Source organism: Trachemys scripta, chromosome 1, assembly GCF_013100865.1.
Source record: "Trachemys scripta elegans isolate TJP31775 chromosome 1, CAS_Tse_1.0, whole genome shotgun sequence".
Classification (NCBI taxonomy): domain Eukaryota; kingdom Metazoa; phylum Chordata; order Testudines; family Emydidae; genus Trachemys; species Trachemys scripta.
In genome coordinates, this window is record NC_048298.1 from 253,959,681 (window position 1) to 253,987,589 (window position 27,909).

Genomic DNA, 27,909 nt, shown 5'->3' on the forward strand with positions numbered 1-27,909 from the left:
TTACAGAGAACAATTTTTCTCCCTCCTTGTAACAGTCTTTTATATACTTGAAAACCGTTACTATGTTCCCTCTCAGTCTTTTCTTCTCCAGCTTACACAAACCCATTTTTTTCAATCTTCCCTCATAGGTCATATTTTTTAGATCTTTAATCATTTTTGTTGCTCTTCTCTGGACTTTATCCCATTTGTCCACATCTTTCCTGAAATGTGGTGCACAGAACTGGACACAATACTACAGTTGAGGCCTAATCAGCGCAGAATAGAGTGGAAGAATTACTTTTTGTGTCATAGGGACAACATTTCAGTTGTGTTGGATAAATTAAATGTTCACTATTTTAAATAAACCAGTACTATAACTAATAAACTATAAAATAAACTATAACTGAGAGCTCTTCTCAACGGGGAAGAGGATGTCATTGCTACTAGTTTGAATTAGTGAGGCTTCTGCAGTGTGAAAAGAATAAAATGCGTTTAGTAAAAGGATGTTTTTGTTTTTCCTCAGTTTGCTTCAGCAGATGAATGTCTGCTGACTGCTTTGAGGGTGGTCTCATCCCCATTGGAGACTTCAAGAATAAGTGGGAGCAGCAGGTAGCATGACCTGACAATCCCAGGAGACTCTCTTCAAGCCCTCTGAAATCACTAGCTATTATTTGTATGTGCAGAGAATGGTAATTTGCACAAAGAGAAAGAAATGATTGTCAGAAGAGAGGTGTTGGGAGAACAAAGGAAGAAAGGCTGGGCGTTGCTGTTTGAAGAAAGAGAAGGGTATGACAAGGGATTGTGGGCATGAAGTATTTTGAAAAGGAATGGGATTTTAGAAGGTTTAAGTGAATATATTACCAGATTATAAATAAGAAATATTAGTAATCGGTTTTTAAGAAAGGGGTGAGTATGGGTGGGTTGAGGAATTAGAGATAGTAACCAAAATTAGACTAAAATAGAGGTTTGAGTAAAACTACTATAGGAACAAATGAGCTAAAGGTAATTGAACAAGACAGCTAGATAGTATCTCCTCTGTTCTTGCAGGTGCTATGCGGCTGGTCTCAATAGCCTCATACAGCTCAGCAGAAGCAGGAAGCAGACTCCTACAAGTAATACTTCATTCTGCAGCACTAGGTGACAGCTCCCCTTTCCTGACTTACACCCCAAAAGGTAAGACCTGAGGTTTCTTGAGTACTGGTTTAAATATTTTTACTGGACCAGAGAATTGATATCTACCAAGCTAAAGGCACAACAGCCCAAATGAAAAAAATGCAAGGGCAAAGGAAACATTATTGAGGGAAATCCTGGAGCCATTGAAGTCAAAGAGAGTTTTGCCATGTACTTTTACAAAGCCAGGATTTCACCCAGTGTGTCCACCAGCCAGGGACAGTTACAGTGATGTGTTGGTCTTGCACAAAATAAACTGGATTTCTGATTATTATCCTTGCAAAATTAGGCTTCTGTTTAACTAGTAGAATGTAAAGAAGCATTCCTGCCTGAATGCTACACGTAAAGGGCACTGAAAGGAGAGTGGATTGTGGATAGAATATGATAAGACCACTTCCAATTATCTTCTTTCTGCTTCTAAAATTGGCAAACAAAGCAACACTTTGAAACTCCAGGACCAGAATTACCAAATAAATTTGAAAAAAGCTTAAACAAATAATGAACAGATGGGAGGAAATGACATATAGTGAAGCATGTGAATATTTACATGACACCATATTTACATAAAATTCCAGCATACCAAAGCTGAATCCTTTACTTTACTACTTCCCAAATCCATAGGAAAGAATCCAACAACCAATTTGTGCGCATTATCCAGATACCTGAGTTCCAGCTTCAGAAAATGTGAGTAATTCCACAAGCCAGCCACTGCATAAGGAGAAAATGCTGGTATTGGAAATATAAAGATTTTGAAATGAATTATTGTGGATAATACACCAGCCAGAAGAAATTATCTGAAGAATTACACTCAAATGAAGAAGACTACAAGCTGGAAGCCCACATGCTTAATGTCACCTCAGTTAACTATGTTATCCCTATCTGAACAATGAACTTTTACCCCATCTATCTCACAAAGACATCATGCTGAGAGTCAATGCAGTTATTATTCAGTAAGCTCCAACTACTCAAGTATGTTGTGAAAAGTGGATCAGATGTGTTTCTGGGCATACTGTAACTTGCAAATCTGCACCAGGTGCATCAATTTACAAATGCAGCTATGAATTGTCTGCCCAGCAGACAATATGTTTTTGATTCTTGCATTGATAATGCTGCCAATGTTAAAGGGTATTTTATTGCTGATCCAGTTTCAACTGCTCTCTTTAGTTTGGGGCTATGTTTGTAAAGAGCAGTTGGAGTGACAGTGCAGGACTTGCCTCAAGAGCCCTCTTACACCTACCCACATCCACTCAGCCACCCACCCATATGCACTCTCTTGACCCTCTCAGGGTCTCAGGTTAAAACATTAATGGCACCACAGTTGTACACATTCTTCTTCTTCTCCCACCTGCAGAAAACAGTAGCAGTACTTGAGCTGCTCTGTTCTGCAACCATTCCCTCCTCTTAAAGATGTAGGGCTCCTTGCCTACTCTGCTCCCAGGCTGAAGGGAAGAAGCCTGTAGCTCCAGCTATTATGATCCCTGACCATAGTCAGACCACTATCCTACCCAAAATTCCTACTCACCACAGGTATATGAGTTTTTCAAATCCCGTAGAATGTGCAATGTGGACAAGTTAATGTCACTACGTGCACCATAACATTTTCATTTCCTAACTGTGTGTTTAAATATATAATCTGAATGCAATGGTAACATTTTTATATTGAATGTTCAGTGTATTTTCTTATTTGTTTGGCAACAACATTTTTAAAATTTGTGTGCATTTTGTTGCTCTTCTCATTTTGTTGTTTCAAAACTCTCCTGAAAACTGCTCCATAAATCCTGAATAAATATCCCAAATGAGACTATAATGGTGTTAATTCCCAGAGAAAGATGTACTGTATTCATTGGTTTTAAGTACTCTCAGAAGTAATCTTGCCAGAATGTTTTTGGTCTTGTTAAAGTTTCACTTTAAATACTGTATTTTTGTCAGTTCTTATTTATATACTGCAGATATAAGGAGGATTTGTTTTGGTTTTTTCCTCCAGACTCTAAAGACATGTGAAAAGCAGATGTGGTAAACATCTAGAGAGTAGTCAATGGATACCAATGGATACATCATGTGGCAGGTATTAACTTTCAATGCTTTTTTATAATTTCTTAAATTCAGTGATATATGGAACTCCTATTGCATTTTGATAAGCAGCTCATGAGTTGCTTGAAAAGCAGCCCAATTAAAAAATAATGAACCTATTTTCTCTGGAACCGACTCATTATCTTGATGGTTTCCAACAGCAGCTTAAGGCTCAATTCTACATCAAACTGCCTTTGTGGCTGTTGGCCAGTGATATCTCTGTAACCCTCAGGGGCTCTTCAGATGTCGAGACAAATCATTTTTCCCTAGTGGAAATTTTTAAACTGCCATTCAACAGCAACCACAATCACTTCTTCCCCTGTTGCCACTGTGGAGTCTGTGACTATGCCCAAACGGAATGATACATGTGACAACTAGAGAACATCTGGTGACACCAGAAAGAATCTACTGAGCATGTTCAAGACCATCCTGATAGTATAACATGGAATATTCTAACAGCGGGATAGGCTCTTCCCTATCTGACTGCCTAATAATTATGTATGAAAGATTTTGGGGTTTCTTAATTGGGGTGACCCATTGGACTAACCTCCATTTTAAATATCCATGCTGTTCTAGGAGCCAAGATAATTACTGACCTTGGGCTATAGTCCATGAAAATGGTCACTAGTAAAAAATAAATGTCTTCCAGGTGGTGTCTGTGTGTGAATGAGAGAGAGAGAGAGAAAGAGAGAATATGAGTTACTTTTCAGAGCTACAAACTAATATAAAGTGGCCAATGTCATTATGGCCATTATTGACTACTAGTTAGTTAGCAGCAGCTAAGGCTAATACAGGGATTTGTTCCTAAGGAAGACGGACAGTTTTTCCATTTTCCCTCTCTATCAGGATTTGGCATGGTGGGGTGAGCAGTGTTAATCTTCCCAGAAATCCACTGGTTCCGAGTAGAGCTGCTGCATCAATGGATTTCCAGGATCTCTAATCACACACATTTTTTTCCTCTACAGTTGCCCTCTTTTGCGACTACAATAACCCCTTCTGGTCCAATTCTCACCCCATTCTCACTGTGGAATTGTCGACGCTTTTTGGCACTGCAAACTGATCCACCAAAGCACTTTTAGCAATCAGGCTTTTCATTACCATTGACAGAAACCAACATAATGTGATGCTGAATTTGGCCATGTAAGATTTATCTAATTAAGTATGAAATGACTAAAGTGATGAGACTTCCACCAAGTCCCTTAGAATCTGACAGATTCTACAATCTGACATTTTTCCCTAGTAGTTCTTAGAACTTCATTGGTGAGTTGCAGTCACAGTCAAAGGGGGAATATTTGATTATTTAACCCTTAAATTAACAATATCAATGGAAGAAAATAACAGGATTTAGTTAAAATCTCTCTCGAAAGAGTGGTATAGGAGTTAGTTGTGGAAACCAGCTGACCGGTTTTCGAGTAGCTGCAGCTTTGATGAAAACAAACTTTGGGACGAAGCAACACTATGATCTTACTACAAAGCTATCTTCTGTCAGAGTATGACTCCCTGTTATTTACTATAAAAAGGTTTCTTTGCTGCCTAGGCTAATATTTTGAACAGCATATTCTTTGAAGTATAGTCTTCTAGAAATGGGAGGGGAAAATTGCAATAAATGCAATAAATGCCTTAAATGCATTATCAGTTCAGCCAGTGTACCCAAGCGGTGTTTATCTTGTCTGCATACATGAAGACACTTGGGGTGAATTCATCTATAATGTAAGTGGGAGATGAGGAGTGGATATAGAGTTCCTGGTCCTCCACCATTTCCAGAGAGGACCATGATGTGTAGCAAGTGGAGCTTAGAAGAAGGAGGAACTCCAAGTCAGGGAGTTTTCTAGTTGGTGCTTAAGGCATGGCTCTTTGTGTTTATGTCCCCACACTACAGGTGTAACTTCATTCATTTTAATGCAATCATCTTTCTTGCTCCAGGGCTGTATCTATGTTCAATTGACCTATCTTGGACACTTTTCATAGTGCATAGAGAATAAAAATTTCTATCAGCATTTCATAAAATTATTGTTGCTGACCTTTTCCTCCCCAAAGTCAAGTTCTACAATAAGTCCAATTAGCACTGGAAAGGAGGGAGACTGAGGGGTCATACTCACAAAGAAAACTCAGCTCTTTTAAATTGAGAATATACTATGGAAGCATACGCATTGTGTTAGACTGTCTTCAGAATGTCTGGAGAACATCTGGAAGCAACTGACTTTCTCTAGATCGCACTGTGACGCTTCTGTAAAGACAAATTAGGTATTCCAGCAAATATGAGAAAAATGATGGAATTACTTTGCTCTTGACTTTTTCTTCCTTTAAAATGGGTGCTGAAAGAACTCAAATGTGAAGTTGCGGAACCGTTAACTAAGGTTTGTAACCTGTCCTTTAAATCAGCTTCTGTACCCAATGACTGTAAGGGCTGGTCTACACTAAGGGGGGGTGATCGATCCAAGATATGCAACTTCAGCTACGTGAATAGCGTAGCTGAAGTCGAAGTATCTTGGATCGAATTACCTGGGGTCCAGACGGCGCAGGATCGACAGCCGCGGCTCCCCCGTCGACTGCGCGACCGCCGCTCGCTCTGGTGGAGTTCTGGAGTCGACGGTGAGTGCGTTCAGGAATGTATATATCGCGTCTTAACTAGACGCGATATATCGATCCCGGATAAATCGATTGCTACCCGCCGATACGGCGGGCAGTGAAGACGTACCCAAAGTTAGCTAATATAACTCCAATATTTAAAACGGGCTCTAGAGGTGATCCCGGCAATTACAGACCGTTAAGTCTAGCATCTGTACCGGGAAAATTAGTCAAAACAATAGTTAAGAATAAAATTCTCCAACACATAGAAAAATATAAACTGTTGAGCAATAGTCAACATGGTTTCTGTAAAGGGAAATTGTGTCTTACTAATCTATTAGAATTCTTTGAAGGGGTCAACAAACATGTGGACAAGGGGGATCCAGTGGACATAGTGTACTTAGATTTCCAGAAAGCATTTGACAAGGTCCCTCACCAAAGGCTCTTATGTAAATTAAGCTGCCATGGGATAAAAGGGAAGGTCCTTTCATGAATTGAGAATTGGTTAAAAGACAGGGAACAAAGGGTAGGAATTAATGGTAAATTCTCAGAATGGAGAGGGCTAACTAGTGGTATTCCCCAAGGGTCAGTCCTCGGACTGATCCTATTCAACTTATTCATAAATGATCTGGAGAAAGGGGTAAAAAGTGAGGTGACAAAGTTTGCAGATGATACTAAACTGCTAAAGATAGTTAAGACCATAGCAGACTCTGAAGAACTTCAAAAAGATCTCACAAAACTAAGTGATTGGGCAACAAAATGGCAAATGAAATTTCATGTGGATAAATGTAAAGTAATGCACCACTGGAAAAAATAACCCCAACTATACATACAATATGATGGGGGCTAATTTAGCTAGAACAAGTCAGGAAAAAGATCTTGGAGTCATCGTGGATAGTTCTCTGAAAATGTCCATGTAGTGTGCAGAGGCGGTCAAAAAAGCAAACAGGATGTTAGGAATCATTAAAAAGGGGATAGATAATAAGACTGAGAATATATTATTGCCCTTATATAAATCGATGGTACGCCCTCATCTTGAATACTGTGTACAGATGTGGTCTCCTTGTCTCAAAAAAGATATACTGGCACTAGAAAAGGTTCAGAAAAGGGCAACTAAAATGATTAAGGGTTTTGAACGGGTCCCATATGAGGAGAGATTAAAGAGGCTAGGACTCTTCAGCTTGGAAAAGAGGAGACTAAGGGGGGATATGATAGAGGTATATAAATCATGAGTGATGTGGAGAAAGTGGATAAGGAAAAGTTATTTACTTATTCCCATAACACAAGAACTAGGGGTCATCAAATGAAATTAATAGGCATCAGGTTTAAAACAAACAAGAGGAAGTATTTTTTCACACAATGCACAGTCAACTTGTGGAACTCCTTACCTGAGGAGGTTGTGAAGGCTAGGACTATAACAGAGTTTAAAAGAGAACTGGATAAATTCATGGTGGTTAAGTCCATTAATGGCTATTAGCCAGGACGGGTAAGGAATGGTGTCCCTAGCCTCTGTCTGTCAGAGGGTGGAGATGGATGGCAGGAGAGAGATCACTTGATCATTGCCTGTTAGGTTCACTCCCTCTGGGGCACCTGGCATTGGCCACTGTCAGTAGACAGGATACTGGGCTAGATGGACCTTTGGTCTGACCCGGTATGGCCTTTCTTATGTTCTTATGCTTGTGTGAGGTGGGGAGAATAGAAAGGGTTGGAAAAGAAAGAATAATGTGCCTTTGGAATGAACTGTGAGTTCTACAGAAGCAAGCTGGGAAATCTACCACATAAATATTTTTGCATGTAATTCTCCTATTTGTTTTCTGCATATACTCCTGGGCTTGCCTTTGCAATTTAAGGCCCCAGTGTTACAAAGAGATTCATGCAGATAGCGCCTTACGTCAGCACAGAGACCTCATTGCCTTCAATGGGACTCTGTTTGGATGTAAGGTTCCTGTCACCACTAATACTCCACCTGCCTGGATCTGTTTGTACAATCAGAGCCTTGCAGATCAGTAATTATTAATCACTGAAGCCGCAGGGTACAGAATCAGATGAACCTATTGTGATATATGTATTTTTCTTTAACTTTCTGAATTTATGGACCATCAGATAATGGCATCCACATTCTTGTCTGTTTCATATTAATGCAAGATTATCAAAAAGTAAAATAATTCTATTAATCTGAGCATGCAGCTATTTCTTACTGTCACATCCTCCCCAAGTTACTGCATATACTTACACTAGCAGGTTGGCAAACATGGGGTAGCATATCCATTGTACGTTCATTTCAGCTATTTTAGGGTATATCTGAACATCTCCGTAATGAGGTGAGGTGAGGATACAGGAGTCCCAAATACTGTTCCCCAATCCTTCCCTCCTCCCTTGTCCTTTCAGTATGATTCATATCTGGAAAATCATTGCCTTCAACAGTTTGACCAGTTCTTTACATCATAGTCAATCCACAGAATGGAACAAGGATAAGATCACTAGCTATTAATATAATTATCTCAATTTGCCAACTTTGTTAGTCTTCTTAGAGAGGTTTATTGGTTTTGCTGCACTATTGCACAACTATAAAAAGTAACCTAAATTATATACATCAACACCAAAGCTACATGTGTGCTTCTGTAGATGACTAGTAGTTATGAATCCTAAACTAACTTCATGGATCATTCCTTCAAATATTTAATACTTCCTTCTTGAGATTGACTTTGCTGGTATTTATTCTACATTGGATGGAGGAGCTCTATAAAGTTTCTTCTAGAATCAAAAGCAGATATTTTGGCTAGAAGGCCAATTTGCTACAAAAAATAGACAGCAAGAGGACAGCAATGACCGAATCGCCACTTGCCATTACAGATAATTCATCAGTTCCAAGGCCATCACAATTGTGATCATCTAGTCTGACCTCTTGTATTACACAGGCCACAGAACTTCCCCAAAATAATTCTTAGAGAATATCTCTTGGAAAAATATCCAATCTTGATTTAAAAATTGCCACTGATAGAGAATCCATCACAACGGTTAATGATCCTCATTGTAAAATCTATACAGCTTATTACCAGTTTGAATTTGTCTAGCTACAACTTCCAGCCATTGGATCCTGTTATAATTTTCTCTGCTAGACTGAAGCGCCCATTAACAAATATGTGTTCCCCATGTAGGTATTTATGAACTGTAATCAACTCACCCCTTAACTTATCTTGGTTAAGCTAAATAAATTGAGCCCCTTGAGTTTATCGCTATAATGCATGTCTTTAATCCTTTAATCATTCTTGTGGATCTTCTCTGAACTCTCTCCAATTTGTCAGGCTTTCCTGAATAGCAGATATCAGAACTGGACAAGTATTTCAGCAACAGTGCTGAATACAGATGTAAGATAACCGCTCTACTCCTACTCAAGATTCCTCTATTTATGTATCCAAGGATTCCATTACCTCTCTTCCTATGCTAGAATCTCCCATCCTGTAAGTATGGCCTAAAGGAAAATAAATATTACTCTAGACAATTTCTGTTTGGAGACAGGAAGCCAAAAACTAATCAGAAAGAAAGTCATATAAATATTAAAAGGAAAATGAAATCTAACATAACTGACAGAGTCATGGTATATCTAAGAAAGAGAACACTGCCCACAACCTGCAATTTTAAAAGACTTACTTTGCATTTGTAGCATCTTTATTGAGGTTTCATGTACTCTATCACATTTATTTGTGCTGCACTGCAGAATGTAGACAAACTACCAATTGTTCTCTTGTGTACAAATCAGTGGAGAGAAACAATTCAAATCCACCCCCTGTATAAGAAAAAGCTCCTCTTGATCAATGATCTGTATTTATTCATTTAAGTATCCTTCAGCAACCAGATTTTGGCATACAAGGTGTAAAGAATTTGTGGTTTGGCACTATGCAGGGATGGTTTCTGTACTCTACATTGATTGCACTCTAGACAATGATTTACAGTGTCCAGCTGGAGCAGCTTTAAAAAAGCAAACTCAGACTCTAAATTCCTAATTAACCAGGTACAAAGATGTCTCCACAAAGGATCAATCAATTACTGTAGAAATCTCAGTGGGATATAAAGCTGATGTCCTTTAAAAGGACTATTTTCAAAAAATGAGAATATTTATTTATACTATCTTCTTTCTTTGTGTAACAGAAAAGTGTGTTTAAGCCAGTGTGTACTTCAATAATGCCAGGATCAGAACACTCCTGCGGTTCCGCAAGTCTAAGCGTTTGTACAGTGTTTAGTAGAATGAGGCCCTAATCCTCATCAGGACCTCTAGATACTACTATTAGACAAATAAATAATAATAATATTGTCATATTTGTCTACATTTGGGTAAGTAAGAGTCTGGCATTGTCTGCACAAAAACCCACCAAATATAGGGCCAAATAGTACTCTCAGTAAACCCTGCTTCCCACGCCTGTACCTCAGTGAGGCCGGTGGGTTTGCAGGTAACTTCAGGCAGTATAAGAGTAGGCATTATTTATACAATTTTTCATCTGTCTTAGAGCTCTAGACATGTAATCACTTACCTTTCTATTTCGTATTTTTCATCTGCAAAATATAAAAAATAAATCTCAGCCAAATCTAAAGTTGACACCTTTCTAATGGCTGGTACCCAGACTCCTGAGGCCTCGCCCCCTGCTCCGCCTCTTCCCCCAAGGCCCCACCCCTGCTCTGCCTTTTTTCCCAAGGCCACCCCCTTCTCTGACTCTTCCCCAGGCCCTGCTCCCTTCTCTGCCTCTTCCCTGAAGGCCCCATCCCTGCAGGCCACACTCCATGGCAAGTCGCATGAGCAGCATGGCCCCGGAGGTGGCAGTGGCTGCTGCTGCTCCGCTGCCTCTTTCCTTCCTCTTAGGGTTGTCACAGATCAAAAAACTGGACATCCACGCTCGGCAAATGGCATCTGGACACACAAGCCGAAACTCGGACTGTCCAGGTGAAAACCAGGCAGGTGACAACACTAGCCAAATCCTGCCCTTAGTTACACCTCATGGGGTTGTATGGATATGGAAAAGGTCACGAATTTGGTCTTAGGTCTTTAGTGCACTATTCTGATACTGCTAACAGCAAAACTTATGTACCCACAACCAGCCAGGTCAGAGTCAAATTATGTGCATTTTATAGTGTGTGGGGCACCTCTGTAAAAAACGACTAAAGAGTTTTGGGGGTTCTTATTGAAAGAAAGGACTTTGACTTCTGAAGATCAGCTTTAAGAACAAACTAATCACTGTTTCGGTTTTCAGTTTCAGGAAAACATTTTGGGGTATCTTCTCACTGCATCAGCCAGGCTATATTTTAAAGACAGGTATTTGCATTTAATCAATGCATTTTAGTTATGTTCTACGTATTCAATTAACAATGCTAATTGCTAGGCCATAGCCAGCATGTCAGACTATCTTGTAACAGAAGCAGTCAAAGAATATCATTCCTGGCTTTTCACCAATTCAAGAAATAAAGCTCCCTCTGCCAAGTTTTTAAATACCTTCTTTTTTAAATTAGATTTTGATTTTCTGCTCAGAAACAGCTAAATCTCGGTTGAGCCACTGCAACCCATTTTGCAACTTATATTAGTGTAGTCTGCCTTTCCTACTTTTTTTGCAGCTGTTGCTGCTAACAGAGGAGTCTCTGCTTTACCAATGAGAACAGAAGATTTGTTTTTAAAGAAGTTTTCTCAACTAGGCCTACCTTATTTTTTTCTTTTACATTTTCAAAACTATTTAAAATACACACATGCTATGCAAGTTTAGAGCAGATAAAAACAATGTAAATGGTCACAGCTCTAATTGGTTAAAGAAAATACAATATTAGCCAAAAACTACTGAAGAGATATTTTTCCTTTTTCTTTACTATGCTGATTTTATATTGCCCTTTTCATCCCAGGATCCAAAATTGCTCACACATAGAAGCATCTAGTACTTTAGATCAGTATTGGCCTGTGTATTTGTAAATTTAGGGAAGGAAATATTTATACTATGTGTACAATTGTTTATAAGTGTATCAATGTGTATATTTATATAGTACATATTCATTCTACAGGTTTCAGAATAGCAGTCATGTTAGTCTGTATCCGCAAAAAGAATGAAGTGGGCTGTAGCCCATGAAAGCTTATGCTCAAATAAATTTGTTAGTCTCTAAGGTGCCACAAGTACTCCTATTCATTCTACAGTACTTGTGTTGTATTTAAAGTTTCTTCTGTTTTGAAAGAGTCTATCAGTTAGAGAGAGATTTCTTAAATGCTTAAAAGGGGAGAAAAGAAAGAAACTTTAAGTGTGACCATTGTCAAAAGTGTATGTAGAAATCACAACTTTATTTTCATTTGTTACTGCACCTTACCAGCTCTGTAAGTACTAACACAAATGTAAAAGCAAATACACTCACAAAGTTAAAAATGAACACCTCTAAAGCCTGCTGACTGGGGATTAGATGAGATGTGATAGGCTGGGAGAAGTGCTACTGCTTTGGACAAATTATGTTTCAATATCTCCACTATTGTGTTTTTGTTTAAAATAGTTGTCAGAGGTGCACAGAACTTTGAATGGGTGTCATCTGGTATGCAGTGAGCTTCTTAAAAATCAAAACAAATAAATAAATCAAACTGCATTCTCATCTACCACCACCCCAGTTTTCCAATAAACCCCAATTATCTAGGTGCAAAACTCAACATACGAGGTATGAAGACATGATGACTATAAGACCAATGAAAAAAATGGTCCCTAGTTTCCTTCCGATGATCACCAGTGCAGGTTCTTATATTGGTACCTATCACCAAGGTATCTGACTCCGTCCAGCCCTCTTCATAGCCCCCAAGCAAAAAGCCTGGGAGAATAGGTGACTTTTATAGCTATATCCTGAAGATCACCAAGGCAGAAACAAATTCCAAAAACAAGGATACCACACAAGAATGCTTGCTGGCAGACCCTTCTAAAGTATACCAAATGTAGCTCCAGCCCATCGCAACTTCCACTGTACCACCACAAAGGGAAAGTGGCAGTCTATCAGATTGCCAGGATGTAAATCATTTACAGCTTTTTAGGTTAAAAAACACTCCCTGGAAACTAATTGGTAGCCATCACAGATCACCAGTGTGTACAGCACACGTGACGATAATATGTGGGATGGTACAACAGCTGCAAGGTTCAGTTTACAATGGGATTCCTTGCAGTTTCATTTTGAACTCATATAGTGAAGCAGGAGCTACTTTGATTTCAAGCTTCTCCTTATCCACCCAACCTCTCATTTTCCCTATCTACTCCCCAGCTGTCCCCATCCCTCCAACAACCCTAGGACGCTGCATTCTTAGATTAGACATCTCTGAGGAAATCCACTGGCTTATCCTCCTCCTGTTCCTAACAACTTGAACGAGATGGCTCCCCACTCTGTACCCTCCCCCGAGTCTTCTGAGAGAAAGGGCCTCTCCTAACTACAGGCTCTTCAGGCATCTATCAGGAATAGACTGCCATCTACCTTCATCCTAAAAGGACTTCAGAGAGGATAGGACAAGTCCTAGCAGCACAGCAGGAGTGAAAAAACACAAGTTCCAAGATAGCTGTGTTAAACAGGAGCTGAGAAAAGACCTTAACACTTAAAGTTTCTAGTGATCCTTAGTGAATGTCAAGCAGTCACATTAACCATTATGGAACATCTATGCCCCTCAACTCAGTATAGCTGGGGGCCAGCAGAACTACATGTGTTTTCCCAACTCTGAGCAGCAATAACTCGTTACTGACAAATAGCCACAGCTCAGAGTAGCAATAATATTGTAGAAGGTAGTAAGCTATGAAGCTGAAGTAAATGTTTGACAGTGGAACTACTAATGCAACTCTATCAGGTGAAGAAATCATCATAGAAATACACTAATATCTCTTCCAGGTTAAGTCGCTAGGGAGCATCACTGCACTCTGGTTAATTGGGAAAAAAATAGCAAAATCTATATTATTAGGACCTAGTCGGAGCAACAGCATGAGTGGAAAGAAGTTCTGCTCCCTCTCCCTTACCCTCATCCAACCCCTTAACCAGCCTTACAGCAGTTCTTTGGTGTTCCCTTTCTTCAGCCCTCTACACAGCACTCAGCACTGGGAGAGGGGAAGATATATTTTAAGAGGGTGATTGCACAATGAACATTTTCCCAGGAGTTGATGGGAAGGAGAAGCACTCCTGGCCCTCTAGCCCCCCCAATGTGCACAAGACTGTCCCCTCACCACAACATCAGCACCTTTTCCACAGGATTTGGAGCTGGTCTGTAATAATTTATTAATTATTATTCTGTTATCTTTGCTTGATTGTTGTAAGGATGTTTCCTGTGTGCTCATATGTAGAGTTAATTCAGTAACAGGATCGTCAGGAAATGTGCGACGGATCCTGATATGCATGGTCCTTAAGTGTTTGCTGGGCACTGTAACAGATATGTACTTTGAAATCCTACCTCCAACATCCAGCTGAGCTTTCCAAACTGGTTTTGGGGAGCAGATCCAAATCCAGGAAAAGAACTTCAAAGACTTTGCTTGGATTTAAAGAATCATACTTCCTCAATGGGGGAAGGCTGTTTCGGGTCACTGTATTCACCACTAGCTACAGACTCCGAAAAGAAAGAAGGTACTGGGTCCGTTAGTAGGCATGGTTGGAACTCAGGGTACAAGAACCTATGACTTGGCCTATGAGTCCAAGAATCACAAGATTTCACTCCAGAAAGGTGAAGGCATGAGGCCTGATACCTGCTGGGGTGCACTTAGAGACACCTTGAAAAGGGTCAGAAGGGCAGCGAGCTCGGTAACTATGACCAATGGTATTGCCATATACCGTCGGAATTCTGGCCCGATGTTACAGCAGATAGGAGATATACATTCAAATTGATCTCTAGCTTCTGAGTTGGACGATATACCTTAATTGATTAAGCCTCAGGTTTGAAATACCTAGATTCCCTGGAACTGTAGGAGCCGACTAGATTGACTCAGCCTTTCAGTTTTCTGATGCAGATAAATTGAGTTCTAGACCATTTATTAATGCATGTGATGTAACCACAAAAATGGAGATCCTGTCTGGTCTGTAAATACCCATCTTAGTAGTGTGCCATTGTTTGTTTGTTTTCTGCCTTTCCATTCCAGAAGTGGCTGCAATTCACTGGTGCTCTGTATATATGGTTTGTATATTGCTTTGGGATCACTCAGGATGACAGGCACGATTACATATACAAGATTTTATTACACTAACCACATTTTACCAAAGAAACAGTAATATCCCTATAAGGCACCTGTAAAAACTAGTCAAGATTTCAATTAATTTCAGAAGATTTGTCCTGCTATTTTAAACTCAAAAGGTCACTGAACAGGTCCTAGGCTCCATTGTTAGTACAGTGTCTGTAAAAATGTTTCTTTCAGAGTGGAAAAAAAACCCTAGCTCTCAGTGTTCAGTATCTTTTACATCTGCTGCTCAGCTGGAAACACTGTTAAAAGGCCATTAGAACTTTAAGGTAACAGACCTTGCAGCCTATGAAAGCCATAGAGCAATTTGCTGTTTGTGTTAGGAGTATCAGCCTTAGCCACTTCCTTTTCATGGGCTGAAAACAGCTTCTGTCATGAGCCGTGAAAATCAATTCCACAATAACTGGGCTAAAATGTAGCTTGAGGTATTCTCTCTATAGGATGAAGTTACACAGTAGAGCCTCCTTCTGGACACATGTAGTACCTACAGCAGATTAACAGGGAATGTTTCCCAAAGGCTCTAAGCAGCAAGTTCAGGTACTATTAATAACTTTCTAACTTAGCTCACAGGAGACAGGGTCTGTGATGTGTAATATAAAGTCTGAATAGTTAGCAGTAGGAGTTAACGCTGAGCAGGGTAGAATCTGTAATACTCTTGGTTTTGTTTGCATCTATTGTGTTTAGAATTACAGTAATTGCCTAGAATGCTCTTTCTTCCAAATAACAGTATTTCAAAATCTTTCAAGGAAATAAAGCACTGTTTTACTTTGCTTGAAGTAAAAGGTCATGTTAGTGAAAATAAACTGCACTTCAGAGGGCTGGTGGTCTTAACAACAGTTTTACTCTATTACCAAGGGCTAAAAAGAGATTCCGTTTTCTTAGAAATAACTCTGAGTTTTCTGGTGTGCTTGAAGGAACTCTGTAGCATTAAACTGCAAAGGAAATTAACTTTAATTCCACAGGTTTAAAGTCTTACATATAGAAAACTATAAATTCAAGAATCTTACCATGTATATGTTTTGCTCCTATCTGCAGTACATTTTCAATTCCTTGGGCATCTTGTAATGTATTCGCCAGTTTAGCATAGCTATCCTGCTCTTAAACACTAGCCTTGACATGCAGTGCTTAGGAGTAAGTGTAGACATACATTTTTAAACTGCTAAAATCATTATGCTTGGTAGTACAAATGGTCACTATTCTAAGCTGAACGTTCCTTTTCCAGAGAGATAGGACCATTAACCAGGTATGAAGGGTATCACAAAGTCATAGTTCATTGAAAATGTAATTTCATTTTGCTAGTAATATGAGTGTAGATACTTTGGCACTGTAATGGAGTTTTAAGTACCAAGCCTCTTATTTCAACTGGAAACATTAACATAATTATACATTTTTACTTTACTAAGCAGAAAGAAAGATTAGTATGCATAGTTTTCTAACATATATCATTCAGAATAAACCAGTGATCTCTAAGTGATATGGCAAGATCCTCAAGTCATTCAAAAGAAATAGCAGGTGGTAATTTTTAAGACAAATTATCTAGAAAAGCTTTTATTGTTGATCACTTATTATAAGATTTGCCATTTGCAAGTAACAGTACATTCAGCTGAAACCAACCTTTTATGAGAGCCAAGTCATAATATTAATGAAATGCATATATTCTTTATTGCAGTCATATAAAAAGAATGGCCTGAGCTTTTAACACAGTGCATGACCACTTTGGTGTCTGACCACCACCAAGTCTCTGAACAGTATAAAATACCATATGATGAAATAAGTACTAAAGTAGCAGTAAAACAGTTTAACACATTGCCACTTAGTAATGTAAGAGTACTGTAGCTTTATATGTGTTCTTCAATTGTAAATCTGAATGTAAACAGAAAGTAAAAAATAACTACAGTACAATAGTACAAGGTACTGAGGTTCAGTGTTACACTAATTATTATAGCACTGCTAGTGACATCTCCATTTTAAATCCCTCTTTTCAGGATTTAGAATTCCACCATAAAAATCATGCTCTGGAAATCCAGAACTTGGGATTTAAAGTTTAAGTTCGCAGTCCGAAAGCAATTTTTATGAGTTAAATGAAACTAATGAACATAAACACAATTTTGGCCTGTTTAAAGGATGGTTTAAAAAATTAATACAGATGGTGACTTGGCTTTACATAAGTGTTTAACATTATGAGCACAAGTACATAAGAACATAAAAATGGTCATATTGGTCCATCTAGTCCAGTATCCTGTCTTCCAACAGTGGCCAATGCCAGCTGCTTCAGAGGCAATCATCAAGTGAGTAATACCACTCAGTTCAATGGGATTGCTTATGTATGTAACATTAAGCATGTACATATGTGACTGCAAGATCATGGCCTAAAAGGGCTTTGGCCCTGATCATGAGAAGACTTATGCACATGCTTATCAGTATGTAGTGAGTAGTCCCATTGATTTCATTCTGTACTACTTGGTAATTAGTTCTCTTTAAAAAAAGCAATTATATAGTTATCCAACAAGCATTCAGAACTATTCCATTTTTCTGGGTTCAGTATGTAACAGGGATCGGCAACCTTTGGCACACAGCTCACCAAGGTAAGCACCCTGGCGCGCCGGATCAGTTTGTTTATCTGTCGCATCCGCAGGTTCGGCCGATTGCAGCTCCCACATCCCTCGGCCCGTTCCACTTCCCGCAGCCCCCATTGGCCTGGAGCAGCAAACCGCGGCCAGTGGGAGCCGCGATCAGCTGAACCCGCGGACGCGGCAGGTAAACAAACCGGCCCGACCCGCCAGGGTTCTTACCCTGGTGAGCCAAATGCCAAAGGTTATCGACCCCAGTTATATAATATCTTCTCGCTATTTGTCAATGTAAAAACAATATGGAATAGTGGACAGAATGACACTCAGGGTACACTTACACTATGATAAAAGAGTCATGGCACAGCCACTGCTGGCCCAGGTCAGCAGACTAGGGGTGCAGGGCTATAAAATTGCAGTGTAGACGAACAGACTTGGGCTGGAACCTGGGTTCTTGGACCTTTCTGCCTCATGGGATCTCACAGCCCGAGCTCCAGCCTCAGCATCTATATTTCAATTTTATAGCCCCACAGCCACAGGTCTTTTATTGCAGAATATACCTCAGTGTAAGCCCACGGTTAGTAGAACTCAAGTTAACACATCCAAGTTTGTTAACCTCGGGCTTGAGCATCTACATTCATTTTTGTAACCCCAGATTAGAAATAATTGAACCCAAATCCGAGCCTGGGTCGCCAGTGTCTACACTGTATTATGCAGGCTCAAGTCCAACTACTTGTATCCCAGACTTCCTACCACCCTCCTAAAATGTGGCTGCTCCGGCTCTTTGTTTGTGGTACAGTGTGGGAAAACTTGATTGTCTACCAAGTTTGACTGGCCAGAAGACAAAGAAAGTCAGCCTATGCAACTGAGAAACACTTTTAGTGGACTCCCAGAGCACAAGTCCAGTGGGGCTCCCTCTATATTGCAAAGCAATAGGGCTTGCCCTGGGTCCTCAGGCTTGGACTCTCCACCACCATGGGGTCCTGGGACCCTGGGTCCAAGCCCTGGGTTATCATGAATTGTGTGTAGATGGAAGCAAGGTTAGGCTTCAGCCTGAGTTTGAACCCTGGGTTTGCACTGCCGTGTAGACATAACCTAAGGACTCAATTAATGGTTGACCTGTGGCCACTTCACACAGGATCTGCTGGCATTAAGTGGTTGTAAAGCTGCCATAATAGTTCCTCCACTGGGTATTCCCAGCTGCTGCAGTCAGAATAGCAGGCACTTCCCACCCCCTAAAGAAGCCTCCAGAACAGGTAATCAGCCGGGGCATTACCAAAGTGGGAAGGTGTGACAACAGCATTATTTATGTCCTGGCTATTGGAATGGTTCATGGGGATCATGAGCCAGACACAAGTTAGGGCAGCCCACAAGGCTATTCTAACTTGCATCAGGGCTAAACCAGGCTATGGCAGCTCTAGCACAGGGGCAGTGCAAAGATCACATAAAATCCCATCCCCACTTCAGTCTTTGCACTGAGCACAGTTCAAGGATGCATTAATCTCTAAGGGCTCAATATTGATTTCACAAAATTACAACAGAATAACTGCACTGATTTCAGTCATTACTTCTGATTTGTACTGTTCAGAGATCTGAAGCAGGTCCTTAGCCTTTTTCAATCTCCCTTTGTGTCTAGTTATACAGCCACTCTGCTCACAGAGTTCCCATTGACTTCAATGGAGATGGCAATAGAACTTACAACTAAATAATAAGTTGCTTGACACTAGTTTGACCACCAGGCTTTCCCAATGGTCTTCTGGCAACCAGTCATTGCATTCTAAGGATAAGTAAGGAGGGGGAAACACTAAGAAAAAGCTTTTTGGGTGCTTCTGACACAAATTAATATCTCAATTACATGAATGATTATGCAGTAGTTTTAATTATTGTTTTAGGGCCTACAACAAGCTGGAGTTGTTTGTTTTCTTTTGGGTGGTGAAGGGGCTTTTTTTTCTTTAATCCAGTGCTCCCTATCTCGCCATTGTAAAGACACTTTGTCAAAATTAACTTCAGGAGACTCCTGACCTTCAAAATAAAGGGCTTGATTCTGCTCTGACTAATTTCACTGTAGTGCCTCTTGGCTGACTGAATCTTATCCTGCTCTTCATTTCCACAGGAGAACAGACTTACAGACTTTTGAAGTGATATTTAGAACTCCAAACCTTTCAATAATTTTTCCAAGGAGCACTGTAATTACTCAGTTATTCAAGATTTACTCCAAAACAGATATCCTGATCTCTTTGGTAAACAATCTGTATTTCAAATGTTGCTATAAAATACTTCATTTTTTAAGTAAACAAGGGAACTGAACAAAGAGGTTTAAATAAGACTAAGGATCTCATTTAAATAGAAAAAGCATAATTCAGACACCACCTTGGCTTTTAAATTGTGGAGCATTTTATTCTGAACAGTGTGAGTTAAGGACATGCTCCAATTTTAACTTTGAACTTTCAGTTTTCATTGCCTTAAGTCAGATGCTTAAAGTTACTGACATCGTGGTTTGAATTTAACAAGTATTGTTGACAGATTTTTTTACTATGACATTTCACTTTCATATAAAATATCTTAAAGGGTCAGATTCTGATATCCTTACATACACACACACACACACACTATAACACCATCCTTCACAAGAAGCCTGAAGAAGTGTACTCTGTACATACAATAATTTTACTGTATTTGTGACACCATCATTTAAATAGACAAATTCATTATCCTTTCAATATTTTTACACAAAGGTTATTTTGTGACACTCTGATGCAATGTTCTCATCGTATCTATGAGAGATGGAATTCATTCACTAGCAGTTTTACAAGAGGACAAGTTTTACTGTGGTATCCTTGAGTAGATCCTGAAGCTACTGTCAGCTGTGCCAGGGATATCGATGTCTGGAAGAAAATCTGTATCAATATTATATGTATTGCAATATTGCTTTCTGTGATAACACATGAGTGAGGATTCTTCCACCAAGACACTCCCAGGCAAAGTTTGCCACAAGACCAGTGTTTGGCCCTAAGTGCTTGAAAATACCTCTCTGTGCAATACTCCAAAGTAGTTTGCAGCACTGGAATTCGATGAGCAACATCCCCAAAAACCCAGGATATTTAGGATTGTAGGGTCAGTCACTACATTTGATAGGTACTGCACAAGTCGCATTGAACACTTTAGCACTAAAATAAGAGCCTACAATATAATTGCAAATAAATAAACTCATTATAATCACATTATCATTGACTTTAACACATATTTCATTTGTATCAAAATACTGTACAGAAAAAACAGTCTTACAGTGCATATGCAACACTAGAAATATTATGAAAAAACATATTTTCCCCAAAACTTTTAAAAATAATAAGAGAAGTATTAGTGTGAACAGAGCTTATCTAAAAAGTCTTGTCTGGGGGTGGGGGCAGGTTTACTACAAGAAGCAAATCCCAATAACAATGGTGTATTAATATTAATTTATGTATATAAGGTGTGCTGGTATTCAACAAATTTTGTTTTGCAAGTGATTTTAACTTGGGTTCCTCCATGTCTGGTACCTATCTTATTTACACAAGCTTAGCATTAATATATGTGTTCAAATAGTCCAATGTAGAAAAGGTAGCTTCTTAAAAAACAAAAGTTAAAGTGTAACTATATTAAACTCCAAAAACACAAATAAAACTATGCATCATTTACTTTTCAGTCATACTATCAAATGATCAACATCGAATTCCTTTGAAAATAAAGCAGTTACTCAAATGTATGAAATCTGATGCACCTTGACCCACTAATGCTGCAATAGATTGTTTCACTGACCAGCAATTATAGTTCATATAAGTCAAAAAAGGACCAGAAAGGAAAATAAATCAAACAAGCAAACCAAGCACCATAAAATCCTTATGTTGGCTGTTGTAATTAAATGCTTATAATAATTAGATCTAATGACAAATAGATAGCATTCCATTTAACAACAGGGTAGCCTTCCCAAGCAATTATTACAAAAGCACTCAGCAGCATGTGCAAAACAGCATACTGCTAAATACATTACCTAAACACAATATAATCACAGTCTTCCCAACAATCAAGTATACCACAGTCTACAAGTAAGCTGCTTAAAAGTATCATCTCACCCAGATTCAAAATAGCTAAACATTAAGGAAAGCCAACTGCATTTTAAAGTTAGGATGCTTAGGAAAAATAACATATACAGCTGCATCAATTTTGTATTCCACAAGCATAAAAGAGGAGATGATAATAGAAATCATGGCTTTAACTATAATTATTTATGAATATTTGACTAGCAACCAATCATTAGGTATCAGTACTTACTAATAGAAACCTGTAAGCTCAATTGACACTTAAGGAAGATATTTAAAAAACTGCATGGCCACGCTTAATTGATTTAAAAAATAAAAAATAAAAAGTGGAGAAGAAACTAACACTTCTGGGTGAGCTGAAAACAAGAACTATCTACTCAAAGCCATTAAAAGTTTGAAATTCACTAGGATTTTTAGACCTGTCACTGTCAATCTGAGAGAAGAAAATTACCGTAAGTGAAGGGAAAGCATGACTGAGAAACTCGGAGGGCATGTGGCTCATAGGAGAGCTCTCATATAATTGATTAGCAATTCGAGAAGAAATCCAAAAGGAGCACAGAAAGCAGAGCAAGAGCTTGAGCTGGAGGAAGAGAGGGTCTCTGAATTGCCATAAGCATAGGCCCCTCACTCTCCCATCCCTGTCCAAAATGTGTCAATGAGGCAGATCCTCAGCTGGTGTGCCTCTTAATTATGGCTCCAGGGAACTCAGTGGAGCTATGTTCATTTACACCTGGGTATCTGGAGGACCCTTATGTATCGATATTGTGGAACAGCATTCCTGTTCTATGGATTGGCACGTTTAAGATCTTTAGATGTTTGCACCACACTGTTTACATCATGATGATAAAGAGCCAGATAATAAACAGTAAGCAGCACTGGCATTATTTAATCCAAAGAGAGAAAAATTCACTGCTTCCAACTTTTAAAAAAGCGAGGAAACAAACCACGGAGTGCCCAATTCACGGCGCAAACAAGAGAATCAAGCAGCAAAGTGTTAGGAGTTCGCAAAGCGGATTACTCTCCGGAGGGCTTGAGCAGCCCAAGTCCGTGCATTTCCGAGTCATCCCCCTGCCTCTCTTTTGCTCTACTCTCCGATTGCCAAAAGATTCTCTTTCCCGGACACGTTTTTATTCAGTCAGTCCTAGAGATGCAATGAATATATGGTTGGAGCTAAAATCTGGCAAATAAACTGAAAAAAAAAAATCCCTGTTTTAGAAAGAAGGGTTGAAATGAACCTGTTGTAACAATGTTTCAGAACAGCAGGGAAACTCTCCCCAGCAGCTGCTGCTGCTCAGGTTCCCCTCCTTTTCTTGGTTGGGGGTGGAGGAATCTGGTGGTTGGGGCTGATTTCAGTGCTCGCTCGTGGGAGTCTGTGCTGAGACTTGATTAACCGGAGTCATGTTTATAATGAGACGAGTCGCTTTCACTGTGTTTGTAAATTCTTGCCTCACGTAAAACCCAAATGTATGTGCAGATCCTCTAGCGAACCAGAAATTGATCCAAACTGCAGGCAGAGGAGCCCGCCGGTGGCAGTGGGGAGAACCCCATCCCCGCGACGCCCCCACTGGCAAAGGGCAAACTTGTCTCCCCGCAGGAACGGGCAGTGGAGGCAGGACCCACCATCAGGACGGCTCCCTGGCTTTAATAACCCAGCAGCAACTCTAAGAAGTTTCCAAAGGCCACCCGTGTAATCGCGGCTGGGGCGCTGAGCGCTCCCTCCCTCCCAGAGCCTGCCCCTCCTCTGGCGCGCGCTTTCCTGGAGGGTCCCGTCACTGTCAGACTGTCCCGAGCAAAAAAAAAAAAAAAAAAAAAGACAAACCAAATTCACTGTGTACACACAATGAGGCAATTCATAGCCCCGGCTCCCGACCCCAGCCGCCCAGCGTGCAGGGCTGTGAGAAAAGCTGACCCCTGCTCCCGGGTAAGGAGCCCGGGGGGGGCAGGAGAGAGACCAGGCAAAAGTGAACAACATTTCAACTAATCCAGAAGGGAAAGAGGAAGGAGAAGCTGGTGGGATGCTGTAACCACACGTAGACACATTTCCTCGCCACATCCTCCCCCTCCATCCCATCCCGCCCACCCTTGGTCCTTACCTGCTATTTCCTGAAAGGGTATATTGACCAGGCTGAAGCCTTTGGCACTATACGCCTGCCGCACCTCACTGCAGCTCCGAGCCTTCACATCAGCCCCGGCCGAAAGTGACAGCAGCAGCCCGGTTAAAGCCACCAGCGGAGCCGCGATCCAAGAAGACATGGTGCAAAATGCAAATCCAGCTCAATAAATCCCGGGGAACGGTCCCACCTTCACCCGCTGCGAACAGAGCCGAGGTGCCTCCAGGGTGAGGAGCAGACGGGGTCCCCCAGCAGAGGGGGAGCGAGGAGCCCCCCGGCTTGCTGAGGCAAACTTTTATAAGCCGAAGGGGAGATGTGCGCACACACACTAGCGGTCAGGAGCAGCAGCGGCCGCCCTCCGCCCGCTTCTTCTTTCCCAGTTCGAACAACCCCTCCGCGACACACACAGGTCTGGCTGGCTGCTGCGGATCGGAGTCCCGAGACAGGGGCAGCAAAATCCTGGAGCCACTGAGCTGTGCCTGCCTGTGTGAGGCTGGCGAGCCCTCACTCCCTGTCTGCCCGTGTGGGGATGGACTGGAGAATGCACAAGTGTGTGTGAGTGTGCGCGCGCGCCTCTGGTGGTGTTACTCTGTGTGGGTGGGTGAGAGTCCATATAGGGTTGTATTTACGGGATCCAGGGGAACCTCTGCTTCACACACGCGGACGGAGCCTGCAGGAGCAGCCTCCTGAAGTAGGAAGGGAAAAATCCTGGAGACAGACACAGTGATTGAGGGAAAAAGACACACAGAGAGAGAAACGTGCTACACATTGCATAGGCGAAATAGAGAAGCAGAGCGAAAAGGAAAACCTGGAATGGATCTCCGGGCACAGGAGACGGGAAGGAAAAGGACACCATGCAATAAACGTCTCCCCTTACCACAGCTAACCAACCCCAGGATTGCAAATCACCAACCTGTTAGGTGTTTTAAAAATGACACGAGATCTAATATATAACATATTATTATTGGGCCCAAATTCATCCCTGGCATAAGTCTTGACTTCTGTGGATTTACATGGGTTGAATATGGCCCAAAGGTTAAATTCACATTAGTCTAACCTTTAAAATATCTGGTACTCAACGCAGACTTGAGGTAAGCGAGTGCAACTCCATTCTCTTCAAAAGTATGGGAGCCATTTACACAAGATCTGTATTTGGTTATATATCAGAGCCAGGGGGTGGAGCAAGGTGGGATCAAGAAAGAGCCTGGAAATCATCTTCCCAGGGCAATAGAAGAAGAAAGAAAAAAAAAACACCCTACTCCAAGTGCTTAGACTTAGTTAGTAGAGTGGGAAAAGAGAGCCACCAATGCAAGGAACTCAACCCCAGGACTTGGCATGAAAACACCACAATCCCTCCCTAACACAGGAGTAGCGGCAGTAGACCCAGGAGGAATCCTCTGCCAGGCCAATCCAATCTCTGGGCTGGGAAAGGAAGGAAAAGCACCCTCAGTAAATGTATTATAGTATTTTATAGCAGTAATCCAAAACACTACGTCTTACAAGAATGCTACTGCAGTATTTAGTATGATTACTATGAAACAACAACTCCCAAACTTTATTAGTTCATGTACCACTGCCATAAAAAAACATTGTGAAGTCAATTGGCAGAACATCAGGCTCATGTACCACCGGTGGCGGTACACATCCCACAGTTTGGGAACCCTGCTATAGAATACTGTAGTATTTTATCAAGAGCTCTTCTACCACCACACAAACCTCCAAGCTAGGGAGAAGTGAAGACAGAGCCACCTCCTTTAGCCAACCCAGAGGCCCTGCAGAGGTGGGGAGAGTACTGTGCTTTGACAGCACACCACTTCACACAGAAATAGGAACCCCCTGCTGAGCTGAGCTAAACAGCATTAAAGATACACTATCTTGTCTACAATAGGCTAATAAGTGTAAACTAACACCTTCCAAATCCTAGCCTAGACAAGTCCTATATGTATTATGGAAAGGGTCTGACAGGTCTCAAAAGCCATAGCTTAGTCAAAGGACAAAGGCAAAAGCCATGAGGGAGTCACAAATATTACAACACCCTTTCCTCCACCCAACCAGATTCCCTTCCTGATTGCTCTACAGGATGGTCAAACTGCTCGCAACATACGAAACAGGACATGGTCCCCCTCAATCTAATAGCCTTGAATCCTTCAACCCACAGAAAAATGATTTGAACCAAATGTAAAAATACAAAGGAGAAAATCACAGTAAAATTGTTTAAAATGCAGAGGTCATGGAAGAGCACTAAATACAGTTTCTGTGACAGCTTGACTCAGGCTTACTCCTAACTAAGCACAGGTAATGTTGTAACATGGATCACTGCTAATAATAATGAGTATGCAAAGCAGCTACAAGTCCAAGTTCACCATGATCTTGTTTTCTTTCAAATATTGTTAACAGCAAACAAAATCTGTTCCTTTGACAAACTGCTTTCAGTATTTTGTTTTTAATTCAACTTCTTTTTCTGCTGTTGTATCACACGTGATTTTTTTAAGTTTGTTTCTAATTTTTTTTTCTATATTGAAATGGGTTAAAATCAATTCATATAACATTTTAATAAAAATGTAAATGGAAAACAAAGAAACAGTCAGTTTTCATTTCCCGTGCCACATAAACCCTGCTCCCATGTGGCCAAGCTAATTTTATGATGTGCAAAAAGAGAGGCCTGGGGCCACTAAACAATAAGGAGAAAACAAACTATTGAAGTGCTGCTTCATTTGCTGAGTACCATTCATCTTGAGCGCTGAACATCTTAGGGGCCCAGTTGGAAAAATAATGTGATAATGAATTTAAAACTGTATCATAATCCATGTGCACAAGAGGGCAGAGTTAAGGTTGTGCAGGGAATCTTTACCTTATCATTTCCTGACTTTTGGGTGTTTCACTTTACAATTTAAGGATAACTAGGATAAAAAAAGACATGTTAATGTCATGCATGTTCTGATTTGAGATCTATAGACACTCAGATACTCTCACTGTATTCACTGTGGGTTAAGGCACCCTTCATCTGTGCAGTCAACCTTTTCCAAGATTCCTTTTCTTTACATAACAATGCTGCAAACAAAGGGCTAGAGGTTGATGTCCAGACTCACTCTTCTGAAGTCATGTGCTGTTTAAATAAACTGCTTTGGGGCAAGAGGCTCCCCCCAGGTGAGAAGCCCAGCTGTTGAGAAGGGAATAGTGTATTTAAGCACGGAGATTCCAAGAGTGTCCAAGAGAGCTGCTTCTTGATGTTTTATTTGATCAATGATGTTTTATTTGAGGGTTTTGTATCAGTGGATTGCCTGTATGTTGTTTGTGGGCTCCCCTGTTCAAGGAAACTATACACTCTATGTACAAACAAATTACACTCAGAATAAATCCCAAATCTTCGTCACCAACTTCTGCTCCAATGGGAAGCTGACCCGTAAGGCCCAGAAATCAGCTGTGGCTCAGCAAAGGGGCAATGTTATTTTACATGGAATTTTATAATTAATTTGATGAATCCACTGACTAATCTCTGCTGAATTTCCAAAAAAAGCAATTATATACCAGGTAATATGAACAGGGTCTGCCACTCTAGGTTTTGATATCATGCCATCGTTCTGCTATCTCAGCACATCAGAAATTTATCAAAGTGAATGCATGATCTCTCCCTCCATCCCACCTCGCCTCATCTTGTAGGGAAAGAGGGTTTTTTTTGGGAAGTGGGGGAGGCTGTGTGTTTTCTTTTTACTGTATGATTATTGAAAGAACACTAGAGCAAAGACATTAGTTTTTCATTTCTGCAAGGTTCATTGTCATCCTGTTCTCTTCCAGAAGCAAGTTTAATGGCTCTAGGGCAGCTGCAGGGAAAACTCTATTTTCTGTATTTCTCTTTTAGTTGACAGTTCCATTTTTCCAGTGGGATATAACTGCTCTGGGGCCATGACCACACAGGAAGAAGTTCCCCCATGTAACATAATAGAAATTTGCACACATTGCAGAATCAGGCCCAAGAAAACAGACCTGGAAGACAGCAACATCTACAGTATAACTTACCACACCAAGGTTTCATTTCCACTGTAGAAATTTTCAGAGGTAGAGGGTGAAAATCACTCCTATAACTGAAGACTTCATATGCTCTTACTGGGTAAAAGATTTATTTATAGGATACTGGGGTGAGTGGGAAAGGAGTTTTAAAACTGGGAAC

The 27,909-nt window shown here is 40.5% G+C and overlaps 1 protein-coding gene across 2 annotated transcripts in view; it reads right to left on the reverse strand.

Annotated features, from left to right (window-relative positions):
• Positions 1-24,299, reverse strand: part of GPC6 (glypican 6) — a 1,097,931-nt gene extending 1,073,632 nt beyond the window's left edge. For both annotated transcript variants that reach the window (XM_034758270.1, XM_034758269.1), the window contains exon 1: positions 23,724-24,299. In XM_034758270.1, coding sequence (XP_034614161.1) covers positions 23,724-23,883 — 160 coding nt within the window. In that variant the 5' untranslated portion in view covers positions 23,884-24,299. The remainder of the gene's footprint in view (positions 1-23,723) is intronic.
• Positions 24,300-27,909: the final 3,610 nt, after the last annotated feature.